Source organism: Mustela putorius, unplaced genomic scaffold, assembly GCF_011764305.1.
Source record: "Mustela putorius furo isolate JIRA1106 unplaced genomic scaffold, ASM1176430v1.1 tig00003858_pilon_pilon_pilon, whole genome shotgun sequence".
NCBI classification, from domain to species: Eukaryota; Metazoa; Chordata; class Mammalia; order Carnivora; family Mustelidae; genus Mustela; species Mustela putorius.
In genome coordinates this window covers 17,799,990-17,823,117 of record NW_025422010.1, presented here as the reverse complement: position 1 = coordinate 17,823,117, position 23,128 = coordinate 17,799,990, and the positions used below count along the sequence as shown (strand labels likewise).

At 38.4% G+C, this 23,128-nt stretch overlaps 1 protein-coding gene across 1 annotated transcript in view; it reads right to left on the bottom strand.

Moving 5' to 3' along the window:
* GREB1L (GREB1 like retinoic acid receptor coactivator) overlaps positions 1–23,128 on the bottom strand; it is a 267,253-nt gene that overhangs the window by 110,595 nt on the left and 133,530 nt on the right. The window contains exons 6-9 of the mRNA XM_004742815.3: positions 16,831–16,990; positions 16,424–16,621; positions 6,645–6,821; positions 796–972 (exon numbers count right to left, since the gene is read on the bottom strand). Of these exons, the coding sequence (XP_004742872.2) occupies positions 796–972; positions 6,645–6,821; positions 16,424–16,621; positions 16,831–16,987 (709 nt within the window). The 5' untranslated portion in view covers positions 16,988–16,990. The remainder of the gene's footprint in view (positions 1–795; positions 973–6,644; positions 6,822–16,423; positions 16,622–16,830; positions 16,991–23,128) is intronic.

Sequence of the window (23,128 nt, the reverse complement as noted above, 5' to 3'; positions counted from 1 at the left end):
TAGTTCTTTTTTTTTTTTCCACAGACAGAGATCACAAGTAGGCAGAGAGGCAGGCAGAGAGAGAGGGGGAAGCAGGCTCCCTGCTGAGCAGAGAGCCTGATGTGGGGCTCGATCCCAAGACCCTGGGATCATGACCTTAGCCAAAGGCAGAGGCTTTAACCCACTGAGCCACCCAGGTGCCCCTAAAGTATATGTAGTTCTAATGAAAATAGAAAACTATATAACTCATGAGCATTACCAAAGAACTTAAATAAAGTAGAAAGAGCATCTAACCAGGAAAATGACAATTTGAGATCTTCTCTAAATGCCAGAAGAGCTGGAAAGAGTCTGCCAGCCCTCTACCCTCCCCAGAGACCAAGAGACGTGCACTTTTTAAAACCCAGATAGTCTCTATTAAAAATAGGAGAAGCTTCTGGGTGGTTCAGTGGGTTAAATCCTCTGCCTTTGGCTCAGGTCATGATCCCAGGGTCTTGGGATCAAGCCCCACATCAGGCTCTCTGCTCAGCAGGGAGCCTGCTTCCCCACCCCCTCCACCACCTGTGCCTCCCCCCACCCCCGGCCCCGACTACCTCTCTGCCTACTTGTGATCTGTCAAATAAATAAATAAAATCTTTTAAAAAGATAGGAAGAGGCTAGTCAAATAACCTGTCAGAAAGATTTACATCTTTGGATAGCCTTCTGAACTTGGGATATTTATCTATCTCTCTCTCTACCTGAACCGCGTACTAGCCACTTGTTATTACCGTAACATCTCATTCCCTTCCCTTCCCTTCTTCTCCCAGAGGTTGGTGCTACCTTTCCAGCAGATAAGAGGTCCCTTCGACAGTACACCCTGGGAGCTTCTCACTAGGTAGTACTTTAAGTGCTTCTGCTTCTTTGGCTGAGTGGTGAGCTTCAAGTTAATATGGTTGGAAAATTCCGTGAAATACCGAAATCCTCTTTCTCCACAGCCGATACAGTTTCCAGAAAACCCTGAAAGAAGGAAAATCAAAGTTACTGCTGGACTTGTAAGTTGATACAGTATTTTTACATATAAAAAGTATAGAAATATTCAGTCTTTTTGACCCAATCATTTCTTAATTTCAAGGGGGAAAAAAATCCAAGTTTTTTTTTAAGCAAACTTATTTATAAAGACTGACAGTAATTTAATTTCTGCCCTAAAAGGATAATGATTAAGGAAACAGAATGGATAGTATCAAGAGATAGAATTTGTATGGTTGACATAAAAATATGAAAAAGTTTGGTCTTAGAGATGTCCCTTATTCCTTTTCCTAGAGATGTCCATTATTCCTTTTCCATAGGACCAAAAAAGTTTGGTCCTAAAGATGTCCTTTTCCATCCCTCTTAGAGAATCTGCTGGCCCTGGTTCTCTACCCTGTGTACCATGTGGACTTGCCTTCAATGCCACAGCTGATTAGACTGTGCTAATATCTGACCAAGTCTGGGACAGACTCTCCTGGAATTTTAAAATAAATACAGAAAGAATCAGTGAGATGGTACTATACCCTGATTTATAAGGTCTTATAAAATTAGAACCCAGTTTAGGGGTATGTCCAGCAGTGTTGACACAGCTAAGGGATGGGAGAACACAAACTGAGAACCATGAAGAGGAAGCTGGTCTGCAGATAGGAAAGTGTGGACAGAGACAGGCGAACCAAGGCACTGTCAACTTTCCAGTTTCTGTGAGACTGAGCTGTACTTTCTCATATGAATGCCCTGAGTCCCAGTTTCTCTTTCTTCACTTCCCTGTACTCAAATCAGCTTATTATTACTTTAGGTCTACTATCCATACAATTCTCACTCAGATTACTCAAACAAAATAAAACATTCAATGACCTGCTTAGAGCAGGGGGCACAGAAAGAAGAAATGGAGAAGGCTAAGAGGATGAGAGGCCATCCTTCGCTAAATTGGAAATCAACCCCCTAACATGCAGAGGAAAGTTGCATAGAACCAAAGTTCTTCTGGTTCTGACTGATGAGGACACAACATACCTACTGCCATGTAGTGAACAAGGACAAGAAAGGTGTAAATGGGAAAGGGCATCCCAAACTCCAAACATACAGTATCTTTCTATATACATAACTAACGTAAAATAAATTTACTGGAGGGGCGCCTGGGTGGCTCAGTGGGTTAAAGCGTCTGCCTTCGGCTCAGGTCATGATCCCAGGGTCCTGGGATCGAGCCCCACATTGGGCTCTCTGCTCAGCAGGGAGCCTGCTTCCCTTCCTCTCTCTCTGCCTGTCTCTCTGCCTACTTGTGATCTCTGTCTGTCAAATAAATAAATGAGATCTTTAATAAATAAATAAATAGATAGATAGATAGATTTATTTACTGGAGCGCCTGGTGGCTCAGTTGGTTAAGCATCTGCCTTCAGCTCCAGTCATAAACCCAGAATCCTGGGATCGAGTCCCACATCAGGCTCCCCACTCAGCAGCTCTCTGTCTGTTCCTCCCCCTGATTGTGCTCTCTCTCTCTCTCAGATAAATAAATAATCTTTAAAAAATAAAATAAAATAAAATAAATTTAGGTGAAGTGATACACTCTTTTTAAATCCCAAAACAACTGGTCACATAATTAACAAAGATATAGAAGGAGAGAAGGGAAAGGCCACCAGGATTAAAGACAGAATATTTCACAATGTACTAATCTCAGAATGCTGACAATCAAGTCTGAACATTTAGAAATGGCAGTCCAATTTATTATTATTTATTCAGCAATATTTATTGAGCATCTTGTGTGAAACTGGACAGAGATTGTTCTAATTTCTGATCAGTTACATAAAATTAGTAACTCTATGTAATTAGTTTATTATGGTGACTTTATAGAGTTATAAACATTAATGTAGCTTCATAAATTATTTAAAATATATTCAGAGATGGTTTGCATTTGAGAGTATTTGGCTATCTAATATTTTAGAGCTGGAGATCAAAAAAAAAAAATTATCAATGGCTGCCTAGTTCACCAAGTCCCCAAACCATCGAACTATCCATCTCTTCAGATATGCATGTATCTATCCAACAAATACTTGTACTCTATCTACCATGTGCTAGACACTGTCTCAGGTACCAGGTTTTCAGCATGGAACAAAGCAGATAAAATCAGTGCCTCCATATAATTTACATTGTCATATGATTATCAGGCCTTGATGGAAAATTGCCTGGTTTGCAAGGCACATATAGCACCCAAACACAGTAAAATGATCTAAGAACAATTTAGCAAAAATACTTAAAGACAGTGCCCCCTGAAAGATCCAAGCATATCTATTGGATAGATCAAAATAGTTCATAAATGATGTAGTGTGAGAATTAGAATTAACAAATTACCAAGGTGAGGTTTTCTCTTTTCTCTTGCCTGTTCTCTGAGGTGAAAAGCAAGAGAGCGTGAGAGGAAGAAAAGCAAAGTAACTGGACAATCTTCAGTTACCGAAGTGGCACATTAATGATGAGAATTAATAATATTAAAGAGATAGAATGCTACAGCTCATTTTTAAAACTCTCTATGGTTTCAGTATTAACCTTGGTTCAAGAGAGATTTTATCTGCTCAAATTTCTTGTTGTCATTGTCAGAAAAAATTGTGCTTCTTACAGCCAAATTACATTTTTAGTCTTCCGATTGCATGGTAGATTTGGGACACATGAATGACCTGCCACTATATTTTGAAGATTTTATTTCTTTTATTTGAGAGAGAGAGGGAGAGTAAGAGGGCGAAGTAGACTCCTCGCTGAGCAGAGAGCCTGATGCAGAACTCGATCCCAAAACCGTGAGATCGTGACCTAAGCCAAAGGCAGATGCTTAACTGAGTGAGCCACCCAGGCGCCCCTGGATCAATATATATTTAATCGATTCCCCCACGGTCTTTTGAATCTGTATAATTTATATAAAAAGTCAGACAAATTGATATTGGAATCCACCGGGATGCAAGTATATTTGAAGCTTAACATTTTTTCCCACTATATCTTAATGCATACTGAAATAATTTATCATCAGTAGGAATGTTGGATGGATATTAACTTTTAGACAACAGACACTGAATATATAAAAATCTCAACAATATACTTATCTAATAAACAGCTTCAACCCTTGTGTTGCACTATACTTTCAATTTGGAAAGTAGTTAGTAAAAAATTATAACCATTCACAAGGCTAGAGAAAGTAAGCAAAGTTCCATTTCTATAAGGGTATGAGTAAATATGACAGAGTTGCAGAATAACTACCATATAAAGAACAAGTGTTCTGTTTTCAGCGCTATGGTGGATGTGTGCCTTATAAACATCATTATTTAATCTTTATAACCCTGCAAGGTAGGCATCATTGGCCTCGTTCTACAGATGAAGAGTCTGAGACCTCAAGAGGATAACAAGCCTGCCCCAGTTCTGAAAGTACTAAGGTGGTAAACCCGGCATTTTACCCTTGGTTCCAACTCCCAATACTCATGGTCTTTGATCTCATACACCTGATTATCTATAATTATGAAACCTATTATTCTGCTAATGTTTGTTGTATCCTTTCTTTTTTTTTTTTTTAAAGATTTTATTTATTTATTTGACAGACAGAGATCACAAGTAGGCAGAGAGGCAGGCAGAGAGAGAGAGAGGGAAGCAGGCTCCCTGCTGAGCAGAGAGCCCGATGCGGGACTCGATCCCAGGACCCTGAGATCATGACCTGAGCCGAAGGCAGCGGCTTAACCCACTGAGCCACCCAGGCGCCCTGTTGTATCCTTTCTATGACACATTCTAGGAGGATTCCTCTGGTCATGAAAAATCACTAAGCAAGAAGGCATCATGAGTGATTTTTCTATTTGTGGTCAGACCCACATGTTAAATATTCCATTTGATGACACTGTGATGCTTGTATATTTTTTAAGTTTATTTATTTTTAGTAATCTCTACACCCAACATGGGGCTCAAACACACAAGCCTGAGTTCAAGAGTTGCATGCTCTTCTAAATGAGCCAGCAAGGCTCCCTGAAGCTATGATGCTTTTAAAATGGTAAAAGGAAGTTTCCCAAAATTGTTATACCACAAACCAACTGGGTTACTAGTTCTGTGTCTTATCATTTTTGTGTCCCCACATCACAGCTTAGCATGATTTTGTCACACAGTACATTTGGAACACATAGTGTTGGATAAATGTGTGAACAACTGAAGACTTGGGAACTTCTTTGCTAATGTATAAACAACCATTAGACTTCCATGTTAAATCATCTGGTCAAAACCACTAAAAGAAAAGAAAATTAACATGTTTTTATGAAAGCCTTATGGAAAGCATCGCTTCTTTTCCTATGCACCAAGAGAAGTCTTTAAATTATAATGTAAGGAACCTTTATAAAGTATGGGCAAGGTTACTTTCTGACTCAAGATACTAATGTACATATTTCTAAAAGTCCGATAACACCGTATAACTAGGAAAAATGCATCAAACTAAACAAGCACAGCTTAGAACTGACACAATTCTTGGGGCACCTGGGTGGCTCAGTGGGTTAAAGCCTCTGCCTTCAGCTCAGGTCGTGATCTCAGGGTCCTGGGATCGAGCCCCATGTTGGGCTCTCTGCTCAGTGGGGAGCCCGCTTCCTCCTCTCTCTCTCTTTCTGCCTGCCTCTCTGCCTACTTGTGATCTGTCAGTGAATTAAGTAAATAAAAATCTTAAAAAAAAAAAAAAAGAACTGACACAATTCTTGAATTCTTTGCCCTCTTCTCTCTTTTTCATTTTTATTGTTATTTGCACCAAAAGCATATGATTGCATCTATACTTAGAGAAATTCTGAGAAACAAAAGAAACTCCAGAGAAACACAGCAGCAAAGAAAACAATAAGCCTCATGTGACATCTTATCTTCTTAATCATTAATATTAATTTAAAAATAAATCCACTGTTCATTTCCCATGAAGCTAGATTATGCAAAAAGCACAGACTCAAAGTAATACCAGAGAATAAAACAATTCTGAGATAGAGTTACACATTTTATATCACCTATACTTAGTTACTTTGGTTGAACTCATGCTAAATATAAAATGAGAATCACATCAATCAAGTGTAGTTAGGAATAATGGGTGGTGTGGAGAAACTAGCAATAAGATACAAAGTGGATAATCCGCAGCTGAATAACTGAGAGTTGATTTGACATCAGGTCCAAATCATTGACTCTATAAAGAATTAATCCTACTTTGCTTAACAAAGTACTAACTTTTTAAAAATATTTATATTTATTTATTTGAGAGAGAGCATGAAAGAGAGACAGCACAAACAGGGGGAGGGGCAGAGGCAAAGGGAGAAAGAGACTCACCACTGAGCAGGGAGCCCGACATGGGACTCTATCCCAGGACCTTGGGATCATGACCTGAACCAAAGGCAGACACTTAACAGACTGAATCACCCAGATGTCCCCAAAGTATTAATTTTTGATAACTCTAACGCCATCCTTTAAACCTGGTTTAGAAAAGTCTCTTCAAGGTGGGTGTTTTGAGAAGTAAAAGGTAATTTTTGAGAAGTTACTAAAAGAAAAAGATGTTTCATACCTGAGTTAAACTATAGAATTCCCAACTAATTCTGTGACTTTTTAAAGAGAAAATTCTGTGATAATTTAAAAATAAATTTGTAGTTGGACTCCTTCACCTTAGAAGAATTTGGTAAGTGTGGAATACTCACCTAAAAGTGCATTTTTCCCATGATCATCTGGTAGAAATCGCTTGTCTACAGCACACACTAGGATGTGCTCAGGAAGATTGGGAGACTTGGCCCCCACCAGGAGGAATCCTGCTGGGATGTCGATTTGTTCCATACACAGAGATACCAAACGCAAATCCTTTCCCGCTTGACAAAAACCTAAAACCCAGTAAAAGAGGACACAGTGAAATGTTTGGAAAGTTTCTATCTTCTTATCACCCATTTGGACAGTGAATTTACCCATAGGAATCACTATTAAGGACTAAATGTAAAGTCCATATTCTCCAACCAGAAGCCAAATCACATGTGCCCCTCTAAGTGGAGCTGAAAAGACACAAAAGGTTGTATTTCTGACAGGGTTGGCCAACATTGATGACTTTGTATTTTCTGATCCACAAGTAAGCAAATGAAAAATATACAGAGGAAACTTTGAAAAATGTAATTTTTATGTGCACATAATACAGTATTTTTATACTTTCAGTGCAAGTTCACTTCTGTAAATGGTGACTTCTGTCATAGAAAAGGGAGGCTTTCCATTTCACCCAGGAAGAGACTGTACCTTTGAGTTTAGTGGCCCATAAATGAACGGCCAGAACTAGAACCCAGAACTGTGAGGACAATCTTCATGAGATACAACATGACAACACGTGACAAAACCTTACCTAACACTTTGTGTACCATAATGTATCATACTAATTCATTAGCTCATCATTTCTTAAAAATAATTTGCAACAGATGCTGCCCTAGGCTGGGGGATAGAGTTGAACAAACATACCTTCCTCTAAGAGTTTGCATTACAGTTAGTTGAAGGAGTATATAAGGAACCAATAGACACAAAACAATATTACAGAGGGCAGCTATTTTCTGCTGCAAAGCACCCATTTCATATCTTCTGGGAGATAATCAGACCTCCCTGAACTCTAAGTATATGATTCCTCTTAGAGAATTGTGATATTCTAGATTGACTAGAGCTAGTCACTACAATATCCCATATAGTTGGCCATAGTTGATTAGTCAGGGGCACCTGACATAAACTAGGCCATTCAAAGCCTTTTCTCTAATAATTCTGAACATGGAGCCAGAGTGTGGCTTAGTGTGGTCTGTGGCTCAGTTCCTTGCCTTGTGAGAGAAGTCTGTCAGCATGGTCAGCAGATAGTAGGTTGAGGCGGAATGTTCTGGCAGTATGTGGGCCCCTGAAGCCCAGTGTATGTGCCTTTCCTGTGGTTTGACTGTGAAACATTTTGCTTAAGAATTCATTGAATATCTTCTTCATTCAACCTAAGGCTAATCTCAGTTGGGCTGGGTTTCACTTGCAACCAAAGAGGGTGAACAAAAGTATGATAAATACTATTTCAGAGAGTTGTGGAAGATAAAGGATGGACATCTAACTCTCCACACACAAACCTGAGGAGATCATCATCATTGCCCAAAACAAAGTAGGGAATAAACCATGCTAAATTCTTCCAGTATCAATTCATATTATGATGTTAACCCAAAACCAACAAACAATTGGATGTCATCAGTTAGTATATGAGAAATAGTAAGAAAACAACATCCAAACATATGGTTTGGCTCATCAATTCTCAAAAGCAGACATAATGGAATCGGAAGAAGTCAACACAAGAAGGGCTAAAATGATAAAACAATGAGGTTCAACCATTTCAATCTTACTTTTTAACACTAAAAACTTTCATATTTAACTTTAGTGTTTGTGAATTGAGGAAAAACAATAGCAGAATGTTACTGTGAATTCTTTAACAATTCTGAGTGAATCTATATTTTATTATTCACAATATCATCTATGTATTTGCAAAATATTCATTTGTACATGTAAGTCATATTACTTATTTAGTTTACAAACATTTTTTTGGAAACTATGGATATATAAAACCCCTAAAAAAAATTCTGCTGCCCTCATCCATTGCAGGGACAGGACTCACAGGTTTAAAAGTGGGGAAACGGTGATGATGATGATATTGATGGCAGAAAAATATACGGAGCATTTAACGTAAATCAGGTATAGTGCTAACCACTGCATAGATTATCTCATTTAATCCTCTCAACAACTACTAACTCTTTTCCAAGATGGAGAAATTGAGGCTCAGAAAGATTAGGGAACTTGTCTTAGGTTACATAATGGGTTTGGTAATGTCAGGAATGTCAGACGTGGAAGTTTACTATATAAAAACAGACCAAAATTATACTACTCAACTTGGCAAAAGAAAAGCTAAGAACAATTATAATCCAGATCTAAAACCATGCGAGGTGAACATAGACATATAACCAAATTCTAAAATCTTAAATCTAGGAGGCATTTTATTTTTCTCTCAAAGATTTTATTTATTTGTTTGTCAGAGGGAGACAGAGAGAGAGAGAGAGAGAGGCAGAGGGAGAAGCAGGCTCTCCAATGAGCAAGGAGCCCAACACAGAATTCAGTCCCAGCACCGTGGAATCATGACCTGAGCTGAAGGCAGATGCCTGACTAAGCCACCCAGGCGTCCATCTAGGAGGCATTTTAAAGCCCTAAAAGAAGCACTAATTTCTTTAACCAAAGGAATTATTAATTTGTGGAGACAGTAAACCTAGAAACACATTTCCCATAAGAAATAGCGCCTTTGGGGTGCCTGGGTGGCTCAGTGGGTTAAAGCCTCTGCCTTTGGCTCAGGTCACAATCCCAGAATCCTGGGATCAGGCCCCGCATTGGGCTGCCTGCTCAGTAGGGAGCTGCTTCCCCCTCCCTCTCTCTGCCTGCCTCTCTGCCTACTGTGACCTCTGTCTATCAAATAAATAAATAAATAAATAAATCTTTATTTTTAAAAAAAAAAAAGAAAGAAAAAGAAATAGCGCCTTCATCATGACTTGCTCCAAAAGGCAGATCATGTATCTTCCCAAAATGTATAGATAAACTCAGCGATGAGAGGTTCATGATCACCCAAAGGATGGAAAACAGGGTGCTTGGGGAACTGTCTTTGTCACTAAGCAGTAACAATACGACCTTTCTACAACTTTGACTCACACCACATTAGAAAGAATGGACTAGATGAAATGATGAATCTGTACCAACTTATATAAATTTGCAAATTAAATTATGAACTTTTTAGAACATCAGAGCTATAGAGAATCTCAAGACCAGCATTTCCCAACAGGTAGTTATCAAACTCCCAGGAATTTATAAAGGTAATCCACAATACTTGGAATTATAAGTCAAACTCAATAGATACCATTATCAATTTCTAAAAGCTAATAAATAATCATTCTAATATCCTACTTTTAAAACAATGTTCTGAGGGCCTTCCCTGCTACACATGTAGGGATAGCTGACACCTGCCAAATGAACTCAGGACTCACTTGTTTGAACTCCATATCGGTGTGTGACTTTGATTTTCATACAATTGTTTTTATTACCAGTCATATGTATTAATATGGTGCTTAATTTATACTCATAATACACTGTTGGTTAATGATGGGAAACTCAGGGAGCACTGATTGTGTAAATGAGAACAGTCATTTTACAAATGTGTCTAAAGATGCTCTTGCTAGAAATGAAAATTAGATTCAATCCCAACGCCACTCATTAAATTATAAAATTATATGAAATTCACCAATGTGTTTCTAGGACACCAAAAAAAAATGTCAAGGTAAAATTTAGTGATCATAATCCAATTTGGCTCTTCATGTAAGAGGGAAAAGCCAACCTCATTCTGCAGCCTTTTCAGTAGCAGAAATTCTGCAAGCAGCAGCCAGAAACCTTTTCATCATATAGAGTAAAAATTATAAAAATATACTAATATACCCTTTTAATCCTAAAATATAAAAATTCTAAAATATGGGTATTAAAAGTAGATTTTTGACTTTTTTTTCTTTTTTGATGCTGGAAAACACTTAAATACATTTAGCCCCCCCAAAAAACTTATATTTCATTTTTGAATTTGTCAATGAAATATATTTTTTCTTACAAAACCAATTTTGAATAAATTAAGAAACAATTACTGAATAATTAAATGTAGACAATTTTTTCTCATATGCATGAATAAGATCATAGAGTATATTAACATATTGGTCTAAAATAAATACTTTATACTTAAAATCAGTTCTTTATCATGTCCCATGTAGTGACAGAATTGGGTTTTAAATTCCTAAGGAGTTCAAAAAACTGCATATTACCATAAAAAGAAATTTGTGAGTCAAGACTGGGTAACACTAATCTATTTAGTATGTAAATAAGAACATGAGGGCCCATAAAGGTTAAGAAGATGGTCCAAGTTCAAATATTCTGCAACTGGAAAAGATGGAACTAAAACCCATCCTGACTCGAAATCGATGCCTCTTCATCATTGACGTTAACATCTCTCTGACTCCGAATGTTTCACCTTCCCTTGGTCTGAAGTAGGACCTTCCTATTGTTTCTTCACTGCCTTTTTCCTCCCCTGCCACAGCCCTCCCGCTGAGTCCTACTACCCAGTTTTGCAGGTTGAATCCAAGCGGCACTTTCCACACCAGCCCCTGCCTGAGAGCCATGATCTATTGGCACCCACCTACCTCATACTTGCTGATGAATCCTTAAAACTCACAGTTTTTCTGATGAGATTTCTAAAAGCAATACATTGCAGCAAAGGGAGATCAAGGGGGAAAATACAATTTTGGTTCTGGGCTTAACAGATACAGTCAAGAGGACAGAGTGTGGAGAACACCTGAAGAAAGCAGGATTTTCTACAGAAGAAAGATGACTTCAGAGTGATTTCTGTGGCAAAAAGAGAAACACACAGTCAGCTCAAATTACGAAGTACAAATAGTTTTCAGTGATTCAGCCTTTCAGGGTTTTCCCACTTAATGACATGAGGACATCTAGAGGTTGGAAGTAAAAACGACTAAACAATGACTGGATTCTAGAAGAGTCTTTTCTACTAACTTCTTCCTTAAAAAAAATTTACGTGGTGCTTATGACAATGAAAAGAGAAAATACCCTATTTTATGCTTTTAAAAAAAGGCACAATGATGAGAGTATGTAAAAGGGGCACAAGAAGTAACTGAAGGTGCTTCCAAAGTCCAAAACTGGAACAATTTGAGAAACAAAGTAAAGTAGCATTGGATTATAACTCAACATAAAATAAATATCCATGAGTGCATAATGATATAAATGACTGAATAAACTGATAAGTGGGCTGGGAGAAAGAGACTAATTCCCATGCAGAATTTTGAATAACTTATGCCGATACTCTATCCTCAAGAAGGTGGAACAAATTCCCCATTCCTTAACTGTGAGCTGAGCATCGTGACTTTCTCCCACAGTATGGAAAGTGGGGGAAAGAATGGAGATAATACTACCCCCACCAGGGGATCTAGGCCAACATCAATAGCCATAAATCATGTTGACAAAATGTACCCTTGACATAATGTGATGAAAATGGCACTTTCCCTTTGCGATCTTCTTTCCCCAAACCCATAACCCCAGCCTAATCAGGAGAAAAACCTCAGACAAACTCTAGGAGAGGGTCACCTACAATATACCTTACCAATAATTCCTAAAACTGTCAGGGTCATCAGAAACAAGGAAAGCCTGAGAAACTGTCACAGCCCAGAGGAGCCTAAGGAGACATGTTGACTAACTAAGTTAGTATCCTTGTGAGATTCTGGAACAGAAAGATATTGGTAAAAACTAAAGAACCCAAATAAACTATGAACTTTAGTTATTATTAAAATTAATAATAGGGGCGCCTGGGTGGCTCAGTCCTTTAGGCATCTGCCTTGAGCTCAGGTCATGACCTCAGGGTCCTGGGTTTGAATCCCGCCTCAGGCTCCCTTGCTCCGTGGGGAGTCTGCTTATTCCTCATCCTCTGCCTCTCCATGCAAGCCCACCCCACCCCACCCCTACTGGAGTTTTCTCTCTCACTCAACTAACTAAATAAAATCTTTTCTAAAAATTAGTAATAATGAAAGATGTCAACAATGGGAGAAACTGCAGGGATATACCCTATCCTATTTTCTCAACTTTTCTTTAAATCTAAAACTGTTCTTTAAAAATGAAGTCTATTTTTACAACGTCCCATTTTTATCTTTTTGCCTTCATGTTACTCACCAACACAAGCCACTCGGCCAATTCAATTAAGAGGAAAGAGAATAGGAGAGAAAGAGAAGGCAAGGCTGAATCCAGTAACAGGTCAGCAAGAAATCAATCCAAGGCCAGAAACAGTTGCAAAATCAAGAAAAAGTTTCTAAGTCTAGTTTGTAATTATTCTGAGAATAACCTCACCCAGCAAGGGTCTGAGCTTTTCTGTGATGTTTTTTAACTGTTTCTTCTAACCCTCATTCTTGGGATTCAAATCAACTAATCATATACAAAATACATTAACTGGATCCCCAATTAAGAAAAAGCATTATGCAAAGAGCAATAAGCAGTTTTGTTTTGTTTCTTTTTAAGATTGAAAATAAGCTGTGTGTGTCTGTAAAGAAGAGCAGGTAGCTTAAGAATCTAGGAAATGTGATTATATTTTAAGGTCTGTAGGTTCCAAATATTTTGTGTAGTAGGTAGTTCCAGTCTCTAGAAATATGTCAGAATACTAATGTAATAAGGATCAATGATTCAATCTCAAGTAAAGCTGCAAACAAAATGAAAAGACACCTTACTACTCCCTTGTAGGGTAATTTTAAATCACACCTGGACTAATCCTGAAAGAAAAGCCAGAATCTTTCTTTTAGAGGCTTCTGGAAGACCTGGGGAAGAGTGCCCTAAGGAAGGATCTAAGCCTGTTTACTATATGCAGGGAAAGAAAGATAAGTTACCGATGTGCACACCAATAACATTTGACAAACTTGCTCCTAAGTAGCTTCATTTTTAAAAAGCAATACTGAAATGCTGCCTTAACCCCAAGGCCTTTGCAGCAAATTATTTTAATTAAGAAAAGGAATAATGGTAGAGGGTCCTTCTTTGTAAACTTCATCAGCATTTTCTTAAGAAAATAGCCAAGGTTTTCACTTCACAGAACCAGATTTGCATTCTCCAATTATCTCCAACTTGAAGGTTACAGAGTAATCTAAGCAGGGGGGAGGGGAACGTTTACTGAAACAGCTGTCAACACAAACTAAAGTAATCGAAGCCGAATTTGGAGGCTTCAAATTTGGTTGCCCTTCACCTCTTTAGACAATCAACTGCCTCCCAGCAGGGTGGGAACCTACACTATTCCAATAATTTACATAAGAAATTAGCAACCGAAATTTACATCAGAATGGTAACCCCTAGAAGCCCATCAGGTATTAAGTATCTGCTTATCTAAATTGCCTCTAAAAATAGCTTTCCCTTCCTTTAAGTCTTAGGTAAATAGAGGATTTCCCAGGAAGGGAAGGTGGTATGCTAAGAATATTGTGCTAATTCACTGTCATTTCTATAAGAAAAAAATCAGGACTCTTCTGTCTTAGAGGGAGAGGGCTCTTGGAACTACCCTAGACGGAGCCAAATTAAAAGAGCTATGGACAAATTTAAACTATCAAATTATAAACCACGCCTTTTGTTTTTAATGGCCACCTTCCGGTGAATTGAAAGGGGAAAAATACGGGCATGTAATTAATTATAAGAAACCAAAGCAGCTGATGTATAGGAATCTATGTGTAGGACTAGTGTTTTCGAGTTGTCTTGGAATGTGAATTTATGCTCGGGGAGATCCCCCACCCCCCAGGAAAATTGCACCTCCAGGTCTTATCCTTCATCTCTAAAATTAACTATCACCCTTCCCTTACACTTTACACAATCACTACACGGTAAGAATAGTGTTCTCACATTTCAAAGTTCAAGAAATTGTTGCTGTTAGGTGGTGTTTATATCCTGGTGTGCACTAAACAGCTTTCCACACCTGATTGTTAGTAATACTCAATGTCACCACTCCAAAAGGCAAACTAAAAACACATTCAGAGGGGCACCTGGGTGGCTCAGGCCATGATTTCAGGGTTCTGGGCTCAAGCCCTGCATCGGACTATCTGCTCAGTGGGGAGCCTGCTTCCCCCTCTTTCTCTGCCTGCCTCTCTGCCTACTTGCCATTTCTCTCTCTCTCTATGTGTGTCAAATAAATAAATAAATAAAATCTTTAAAAAATAAAAATAAAAACATATTCAGAGCACACGGAAAACAAGAGAGTCCCTCCCCCATTTCTGGTATAAAATTTGATATTTCAAAACTCTCTCCTAGAGCTTTTTACTCTGATTCTATTTAATTCTTCCATTTAACAAGATTCTCAGTGACAATCCAACAATATTTTTAAGCACAATTTCTTTTTTTTTTTTTTAAAGATTTTATTTATTTACTTGACAGAGAGAGATCACAAGCAGGCAGAGAAGCGGGCAGAGAGAGAGGAAGGGAAGCAGGCTCCCTGCTGAGCAGACAGCCCGATGCGGGACTCGATCCCAGAACCCTGAGATCATGATCTGAGCCGAAGGCAGTGGCTTAATCCACTGAGCCACCCAGGCACCCTTTAAGCACAATTTCAATGTCTTGTTGTTAACTGTAAAGTATGACGTGACTGATTAAATAAAAGTCACAAAAATGGATATAAAACAACTAAGTGGAATCCCAATCTGGTCACCTTCTACACAAATATAGGCGAAAAGGCCTCTATTACCAATAATAAGTAAAATGATATATATTACATTAAGTCTGGACCAAAGAAACCAAACACATGTGGAACAAAATTTATAAAAAAATGATGTGCTAGAGGGAGGCCCAGCATACTTGTAGTGAATCAGGTGTAGATAGGCTACTAAAACTAAGGGTTTTGAACTTTTTACAGTTTACCAGATTCTTTTGAGAAGGAAATGAAAGAAAGGAGAGGAGAGGAGAAGAAAGGAGAAGGGAGGGAGAGAGAGGAAAGAAAAAAAAGAGATAAACTTTCAGTGTACACTCGTTTATCTGGATTTGCACATTTGAGTTTATAGTTTATCCCAGTTTATATGCAATCAGTCTTTGTAGAGAGAATGTCTCAGAATCTTACCCCTCTTTTCCCACCTCCTCACTCCTAAGATTTGCATGCATTGTAATCACCCCAGGTGATTTTATATGCAAGCCCGTCTGGCTATAAAACCAGAACCCTGGCTAATATAGAGAGAGTAGAATCCACATACTAATTAGGCTGGGATAGTATGTGGATAGCCAGAAACAGCATACACTGAACAAAGGGAAGAGAGTACACTTTAAGTTCTGACATCATCAAAACAATGAAATACCGAGAATATTTTATATTTGGATTTCCTTTTTAAAGTGTGGTTGAAGCCTTAGTGGAAGAGGAAGTTAACAAAATAAATAAAATGGAGTTATCAAAATATGTACATTTTTATCCTCTACAAATAACACTATACTGTATGACTGTTCAAAATAAATGGAAAACGTAAATATAAAACATCTAATAAATCCATTATTGTTTTTGAGGGTGGAAGATTAAAAAAGTAGGAAGACAGACACTTTAAAAGTTCCTAAGATAGTAGTATTCTTGCAGGAAAAATCCTGATCTGGTCCTAGGCCTGTTTTGCCACATATCATCTCAGAGAAGTCATTCAACTGCTGTGAATCTCACTTTATTCATCTAGAAGATAGAATGATAATACCTGTCTTTCTTATAGACACCTGCGGTGAAACACAGGAGATAATGTCAGAGAGAGCATAATCATTCCTCATTCCTTTCTGTAATTACTGGTTTCCAGTCTTGAGCACCACATGCAATGATTGGAAACTAGCCAGATAATAAAGAGGGATCAGAAAAAAAAACAAAAATTAAACCCACCATCTGTAGTGCAAGACCCTTCTGGGGCAGGTTTTTGTGAATAGGGAATTGGTGGGCTATTTGAATCAGACATTTCTTCATCATCTTCATCATCTTCCATTTCATTAACTGTTAGATTGTTAGAAAAATCCAGGCTTCCATTTTGAGTGTAGCGGTGTACCAAATCTTTATCCAGATCCTCCACTTTGGGTTTCACATCTGGGTAAGCAAATAAATCACAGCTAAGTTAATAAAAAGATGCTTATGGAAAAATTACCAAAAGAAAAATTCATAGTTCTGAAAGGTATCAGAGGACAAGAAGACAAGCAATGTCTAATATTTAATCAATGTTGTTCAGGGGTCCCCAGATTTGGAATTTCCATTTCTTTTAAAAGGAGTCTAGAAATGTGCAGAATTGAGAAACGTACCTGCAGATGAGAAAGGATGCTGGTCAGGGTCCAAGTACAGCTGGGAAAAAATTGGCCGTGGTACCACACTACTACATCTGAGAGACGCTTCTATGGAGTTGTGGAGAGCTTCCTCAAATTGAGCAGATTTCAGTTGCCCAGCATATGAATTCCCCATGGTCTACACCACCCCCACAAAGAGAAAGAGGAAGAAAGGAAAAAATTGATATAATTAGAGGACACTATATCTGCAAAGTACACGAAAGGCAGACATAAACTATACTATGTATCTTGTGAAGATTCAAACATAAACTTTATACTTCTTAAGAAAATTTGTATTGAGGATCAATTACACCACTTTTGCTTTTGGTCTTTATAATCCAAACCCATTTCAAAAAGACCCTTTGGAGGAACTGTTTTGAGAATCAAATAATAATAAATGCTTTAAGTTTCTCCAACCAGTAAATCAAGATTTACCTGTCAATTGTGAAGCCATACATGATGACAATGGGGCTCACACTTCCTCCTTAAAACTAGTGGACTTCCATTACCTTATACCAACTATCAGTGCTTTTAGAGTAAATCTCTAATTACTTCTCTCTCTACTAAAATCTTCTTATCCTGGTACATACAGTAGGGGGAGACACTTCTCTGGGGGGAAAAAATTAAAGCTTTATGATAATATACTTAATTGACAAATTCCTGAAAGAAAGATTTAAACATTTTAAACCCAGAGAACTCATTCATGTATATTAGTGTTTATTTTTAAAAAGTGTTATCTCATTTGGGACCCTTTAGGAAAGTATAATATAGGAAGTTTTAAAGTCATGGTCCTTACTTCTCATAAGGAATATTTATACCGTTCTTGCTATTTACAAAAATCTCCATGTATATCAATAATAACTACAATTCATGAAGTGCTAACTATTGGCTACACCAGCAATTCTCAAAGTAGTGGTCTGAGGTCACCAAGACCCTTTCTGGGGTCCATGAAGTCAAAACTCTTTTCAAGTTTTTTACTGGGATAGTATTTGCCTTTTTTACTCTCAGCCTCTCATACGTAGACAGCAGAATTTTCCAGAGGCTGCATGATGTGTGATACCCAAGAGGTTGAATGTGGAAGCAGACAGACCAAGCTTCTTGCTAAATTTTTTGGAAAATACAGTTCTTTTTCACAAAAAATGTGTTTTTTATGTTGTCATGTAATGGGTTTATTATTTTAATTTTTGAAGTTAATATATGTTTTAAATATTTCTTAGTCTTGGGGCATGTGGGTGGCTCAGCTAGTTAAGTGTCTGCCTTCAGCTCAGGTCATGATCTCTAGGTCTCCAGGTCCTGGGATTGAGCCCTGTCTCTGGCTCCCTCCTCAGCAGGGAGTCTGCCTCTTACTCTTTCTCTTTCCCTCTGCCCCTCTCCACCACTTGTTCTCTCTCTCCTTCTCTCTCAGATAAATAAATAAAATCTTTAAAAGCATTTTTGTCTTCATTTCTAATAAATATAATCCACATAAGCAAAATTCAATTTTTAAGAGTATAAGGGGATTTTAAGATTAACAGTTTGAGGGACATTGAGATGGACAGTACTCTGAACAGTTCATAAAAGTTATTTTATTTAATCTTTAGTATTCTGAAGTAGGTAGGGCCTCTTCTCATTTCCTAGATGAAAAACTAAGACTTAGAGATGCCAAGTAATTTGTTTGCTATCACCCAGCTGATAAAGGTCAGAACCAGAACTCAATATCTAGTTGTGTGATGATAAATCCTGCACTTTTAGAGTACAAGTTCAACTTGAATGAATCTCATTTCAAGAAAGGCAATTTGAGGGGCACCTGGCTGGCTCAGTTGGAAGAGTGTGTAACTCTTGATCTCAGGGCTGTGAGTTTAAGTCCCATGTTGAGTGTAGAGATTACTTACATAAATGAAACTTTAAAAAATTTTAAAAAGAAAGAGAGGCAATTTGAGAATATTTTAGTCCCACTTATCCCATCAAGGAGAGGGACAGGTATTAAATTTCATCTGGAAGTCCAACTTTGATTGAGTCTCTGGAGCTAGTCCCTACAGGACTGATTAAGAAGGACCTTGAGGGTATCTGGGTGGCTTAGCCTTCAACTCAGATCATAATCCTAGGGTCCTGGGATGGAGCCTACTTCAGGCTCCCTGTTCAGCAGGACACCTCCTTCTTCCTCTCTCATTCCCCCTGCTTGTGCTCCCTCTCTCACTGTTTCTCTCTCTCTCTGTCATATATATATATATATATATATATATATATATATATATATATATATATTTTTTTTTTTTTTTTTTTTTTAAGAAGGACTTTGAACATGTACCTGGGCTCAGCAGGAAAAGGAAGCCAAGATCCAGTAGTGATGACTCAGCAGAGAATGGGTGATGCACAGCACAAACTTAGAGTCAGGTTTCTCACACGTATATGCATGAGCTCCATAGGAGATTTTGGGGGCTCTGATCTGCCTCTGCATAGCAAAGAAGGCCATTTACATGACTCCTTATAGCAGTGAGTAGTATTCAGACATTTCCATCAGAGTAGCTGAGTTTATCAAAGCTTTGTTAGAGATACTTAGGATTTGGAAGAAAAGCTGGAAATGTATTTTGTAAGTAATTTTTTAAAAAGGATTTTATTTATTTATTTGACAGAGAGAGAGATCACAAGTAGGCAGGGAGGCAGGCAGAGAGAGGGGGAAGCAGGTTCCCCGCCGAGCAGAGAGCCCAATGCGCGACTCAATCCCCCAGGACCCTGGGATCATGATCTGAGCCAAAGGCAGAGGTTTCAACCCCCTGAGCCACCCAGGAGCCCCTGGAATTGTATTTTGGCAAACCTTTCTCAAAGTAGGTAATAATAAACTAAATGCCATGTATTTAAATTAGTATGTTCCTTTTTATAAGGAAAAGAAATTTTGTAATTATATGAGGCGATGCTTAACTTATTGTAGTAACCATTTTGTAGCATATACCCCAATCGAATCATTATATGGTACACCTAAGACTTATAAAATGTTATATGTCCATTGTATCTCTATTAAACTAAAAGAAATAAATTACTAGGTTTCTTTCAATTACAAGTTTTCTTTCTTATAAAAAGTACATACCTGAAAGTATATGTATGATACTTAAAATTATAAGTGGAAGAAGAATCAACAAGGTCTGTCAAATAAAGTTCTCCTAAAATACTAAGTTCTTATCCAAGCTTCTAAGACTCCCCATTAGTACAAACATAAACAATTTAAATTTTCTAAAGCTCAAAAACAATAAATTTTTCAGTAGAGCCACACGGGACCAAAACAGGGTGGGGTTGCAGGAGAAATAGGCTGTGTCACCACTTTATATGTGTAAGTCAAAATTTCAAGACCTATTTCACCTTTCTTCTTTGCAGAAGGGAGAACACTACCAGCACACTCAACCATGGGATCTCTTAACAGTGGAAAACAATGGAATAACTTCAAAGACGGACCTTTAGTCTTTCTCCAGAGCACCAAATGCCTGGAAATCTTGCCTCTTCTTAACTATTACCTGCTTAACAAGTTATCTTCCTTTTGTCATTGAAAACCTTGAGAACTATATTCTCTAAGAGATCTTTTTAGTTTAATAAAGAAGTGCCCAGTTGTACATGGAGAACTACGTAATCTCATCTCTTAGATTTCTCGCTTAAGGAGCAATATAACAAATACGTATGTGCAGGGCAAATAAATATTGTGCTGAATAAAAATACTAAAACAACATAAAAATGGGTGATCAAGTTTCACCATATAGAAGATATTCATAATCTGACAAGAGCATTAGCAATATTCAGAGGGAAACAAAGGTAAGTACCCATGAAACAATTTGAAGAATAAAAGAAAGTGACTAATCATTCTAAATGAAAACATAACGGTATTTTTTTAAATGATAATGATAATATGAAGAATTATAAAACTGACCGTAGACTTCTTCTTTTTTTTTAAAAGAAGATTCTATTTATTTATTTGACAGAGATCACAAGTAGGCAGAGAGGCAGGCACAGAGAGAGAAGGGGAAGCAGGCTCCCTGCTGAGCAGAAAGCCAGGCATGGGGTTCAATTCCAGGACCCTGAGATAGGTCAATTCTATGACCTGAGCCGAAGGCAGAATCTTTAACCCACTGAGCCACCCAGGTGCCCCAAAACTGACCCTGGACTTTTTTAGTGCTGAGTATGGAGTTCTTCCCTTTACTAGTTCAAGTTCAATGCTACCCAATTTCCAGTTCAATGCTACCAAAAGAAAGGTGAAGTTCAAGGAAGAAGCCTTTTTAGTGTATTCTTAATATCATATGCTATAATATTTTACTTATTTAAGATTTTATTTATTTATTTGATAGAGAGAAACATAGCGAGAGAGGGAACACAAACTAGAGGAGTGGAAGAGGGAGAAGCAGGTTTCCTGCTGAGCAGGGAGCCCCATGTGGGGCTCAATCCCAGGACCCTGAGATCATGACCTGAGCCGAAGGCAGACACTTAATGAATGAGCCACCCAGTCACCCCTAGGGTCACTGAAACTGTTGGCATTATCCACCTAGACCACCAGCCTTCCTTTCCTGTGAATCTCAAAGATCTCCCAGTGCCTAAGATGACATTGTTATGTCATCTGAAAATGTTATGCCACTGAAAATCACTGTGAATAAATTCAACTTCAGGTCAGAAAACAGAGAACTACCTTTCAGAATTTTCAGAATCAGTTGTTGAATCAAACACAATAAGAAAGCAAAGTTGCAATTTCTATATATATATTCATAACTTATGTATCTGGCTTACATTAAGGACTACAGACCTCTGAGATGCTAATAGACACTCTTGTGACATTAAAGAAATCTCTAAGAAAGACATGGTATATAATATGGGCTCCTTTTGCCCCACTAATGTTTTTTTTTTTTTTTTTTAAGATTTTTATTTATTTATTTGACATAGAGCGAGAGAGAGCAAAAGCAGAGGGAAGGACAGGCAGGAGAAAAACAGTTTCCCCATGAGAAAGGAGCTCGGTGGAGAGCTGGATCCTAGGACTTGGGATCATGACCTGAGCCAAAGGCAGCCACTTAACTGACTGAGCCACCCAGGCACCTTTGTTTTCTTTTTTTCCTTCTTAAAGATTTTATTTATTTATTTGAGAGAGAGCGAGAGAGCACACAGAGAGAAAGGGAGAATCAGGGTCCCTGCTGAGCAGGGAGCCCGATGTGAGGCTCCATTCCAGGACCTGGAGATCATGACCCAAGCTGAGGGCAGATGCCTAACTGGGCCACCCCAGTGTCCCCCCCCCCCCATAATTCGTTTTGAGAGAAAGGGGTGGGAGTGGCAGAGGGAGAGAGAGAATCTTAAGCAGGCTCCACATTCAGCAGCATGGAGCCTGATGCGGGGCATGACCTCACCACCCTGACATCATGAACTGAGCTGAAATCAAGAGTCGGACTCTTAACTGCCCCATGCACCACTAATTAATTGCTCAAAATGCAAGTAGGATCACATACAAACCACCACACCATTGTGGTCTGGGATCTTTATGCTCTAGCCTTCTCCTTTTCTACAGAAAAATAAAAGGGATGGAGTAGAACAGTCAGCTTCCATCACTGGTGGCTTTGGGAACAAAGACTGAAGAAGTAAGGAAAAGGGTAGCTTGGGAAATAAGCACCTGCTAATGGCTCCATGGCCTCTTCTAAATACTCCTTTTTCTGTTGAAAGAGGAAAGGACAAGCAATACAATTTGGGGGAAACTACTTGATCTGTAACGTTTTTATTTCCTTTTGTCAAGTGTTTCATGGCTAATAGTTACTGTATCATTAATACAGTAATTTACTCTTTTAGTAGTTACAAAGTACACAGGACAGAGGAAGAAAATTTTCCTTTAACTTGCTCCCTAAAGACTTTTACAATTAAAGCATTAGATAAGGGGCACCTGGTTGGCTCAGTTGGTTAAGCATCTGCCTTCAGCTTAGGTGATGATCTCAGGGTCCCGGAATCAAGCCCAACGTCAGGCTCCCTGCTCAGCAGGGAGACACCTTCTCCCTCTCCCTCTGCCCCTCCTCACTGTCCGTGCTCTTTCTCATCCTCTCTTTCTCAAATAAATAAATAGGATCTTTTTAAAAAAATGAAGCATTAGAGGTGCTTGGGTGGCTCAGGGGGTTAAAGCCTCTGCCTTCGGCTCAGGTCCTGATCCCAGGGTCCTGGGATCGAGCCCCGCATCCAGCTCTCTGCTCAGTGGGGAGCCTGTTCCCCACCCCCCTGCCTGCCTCTCTGCTTACTTGTGATCTCTCTCTCTGTCAAATAAATAAATAAAATCTTTAAAAAAATGAAGCATTAG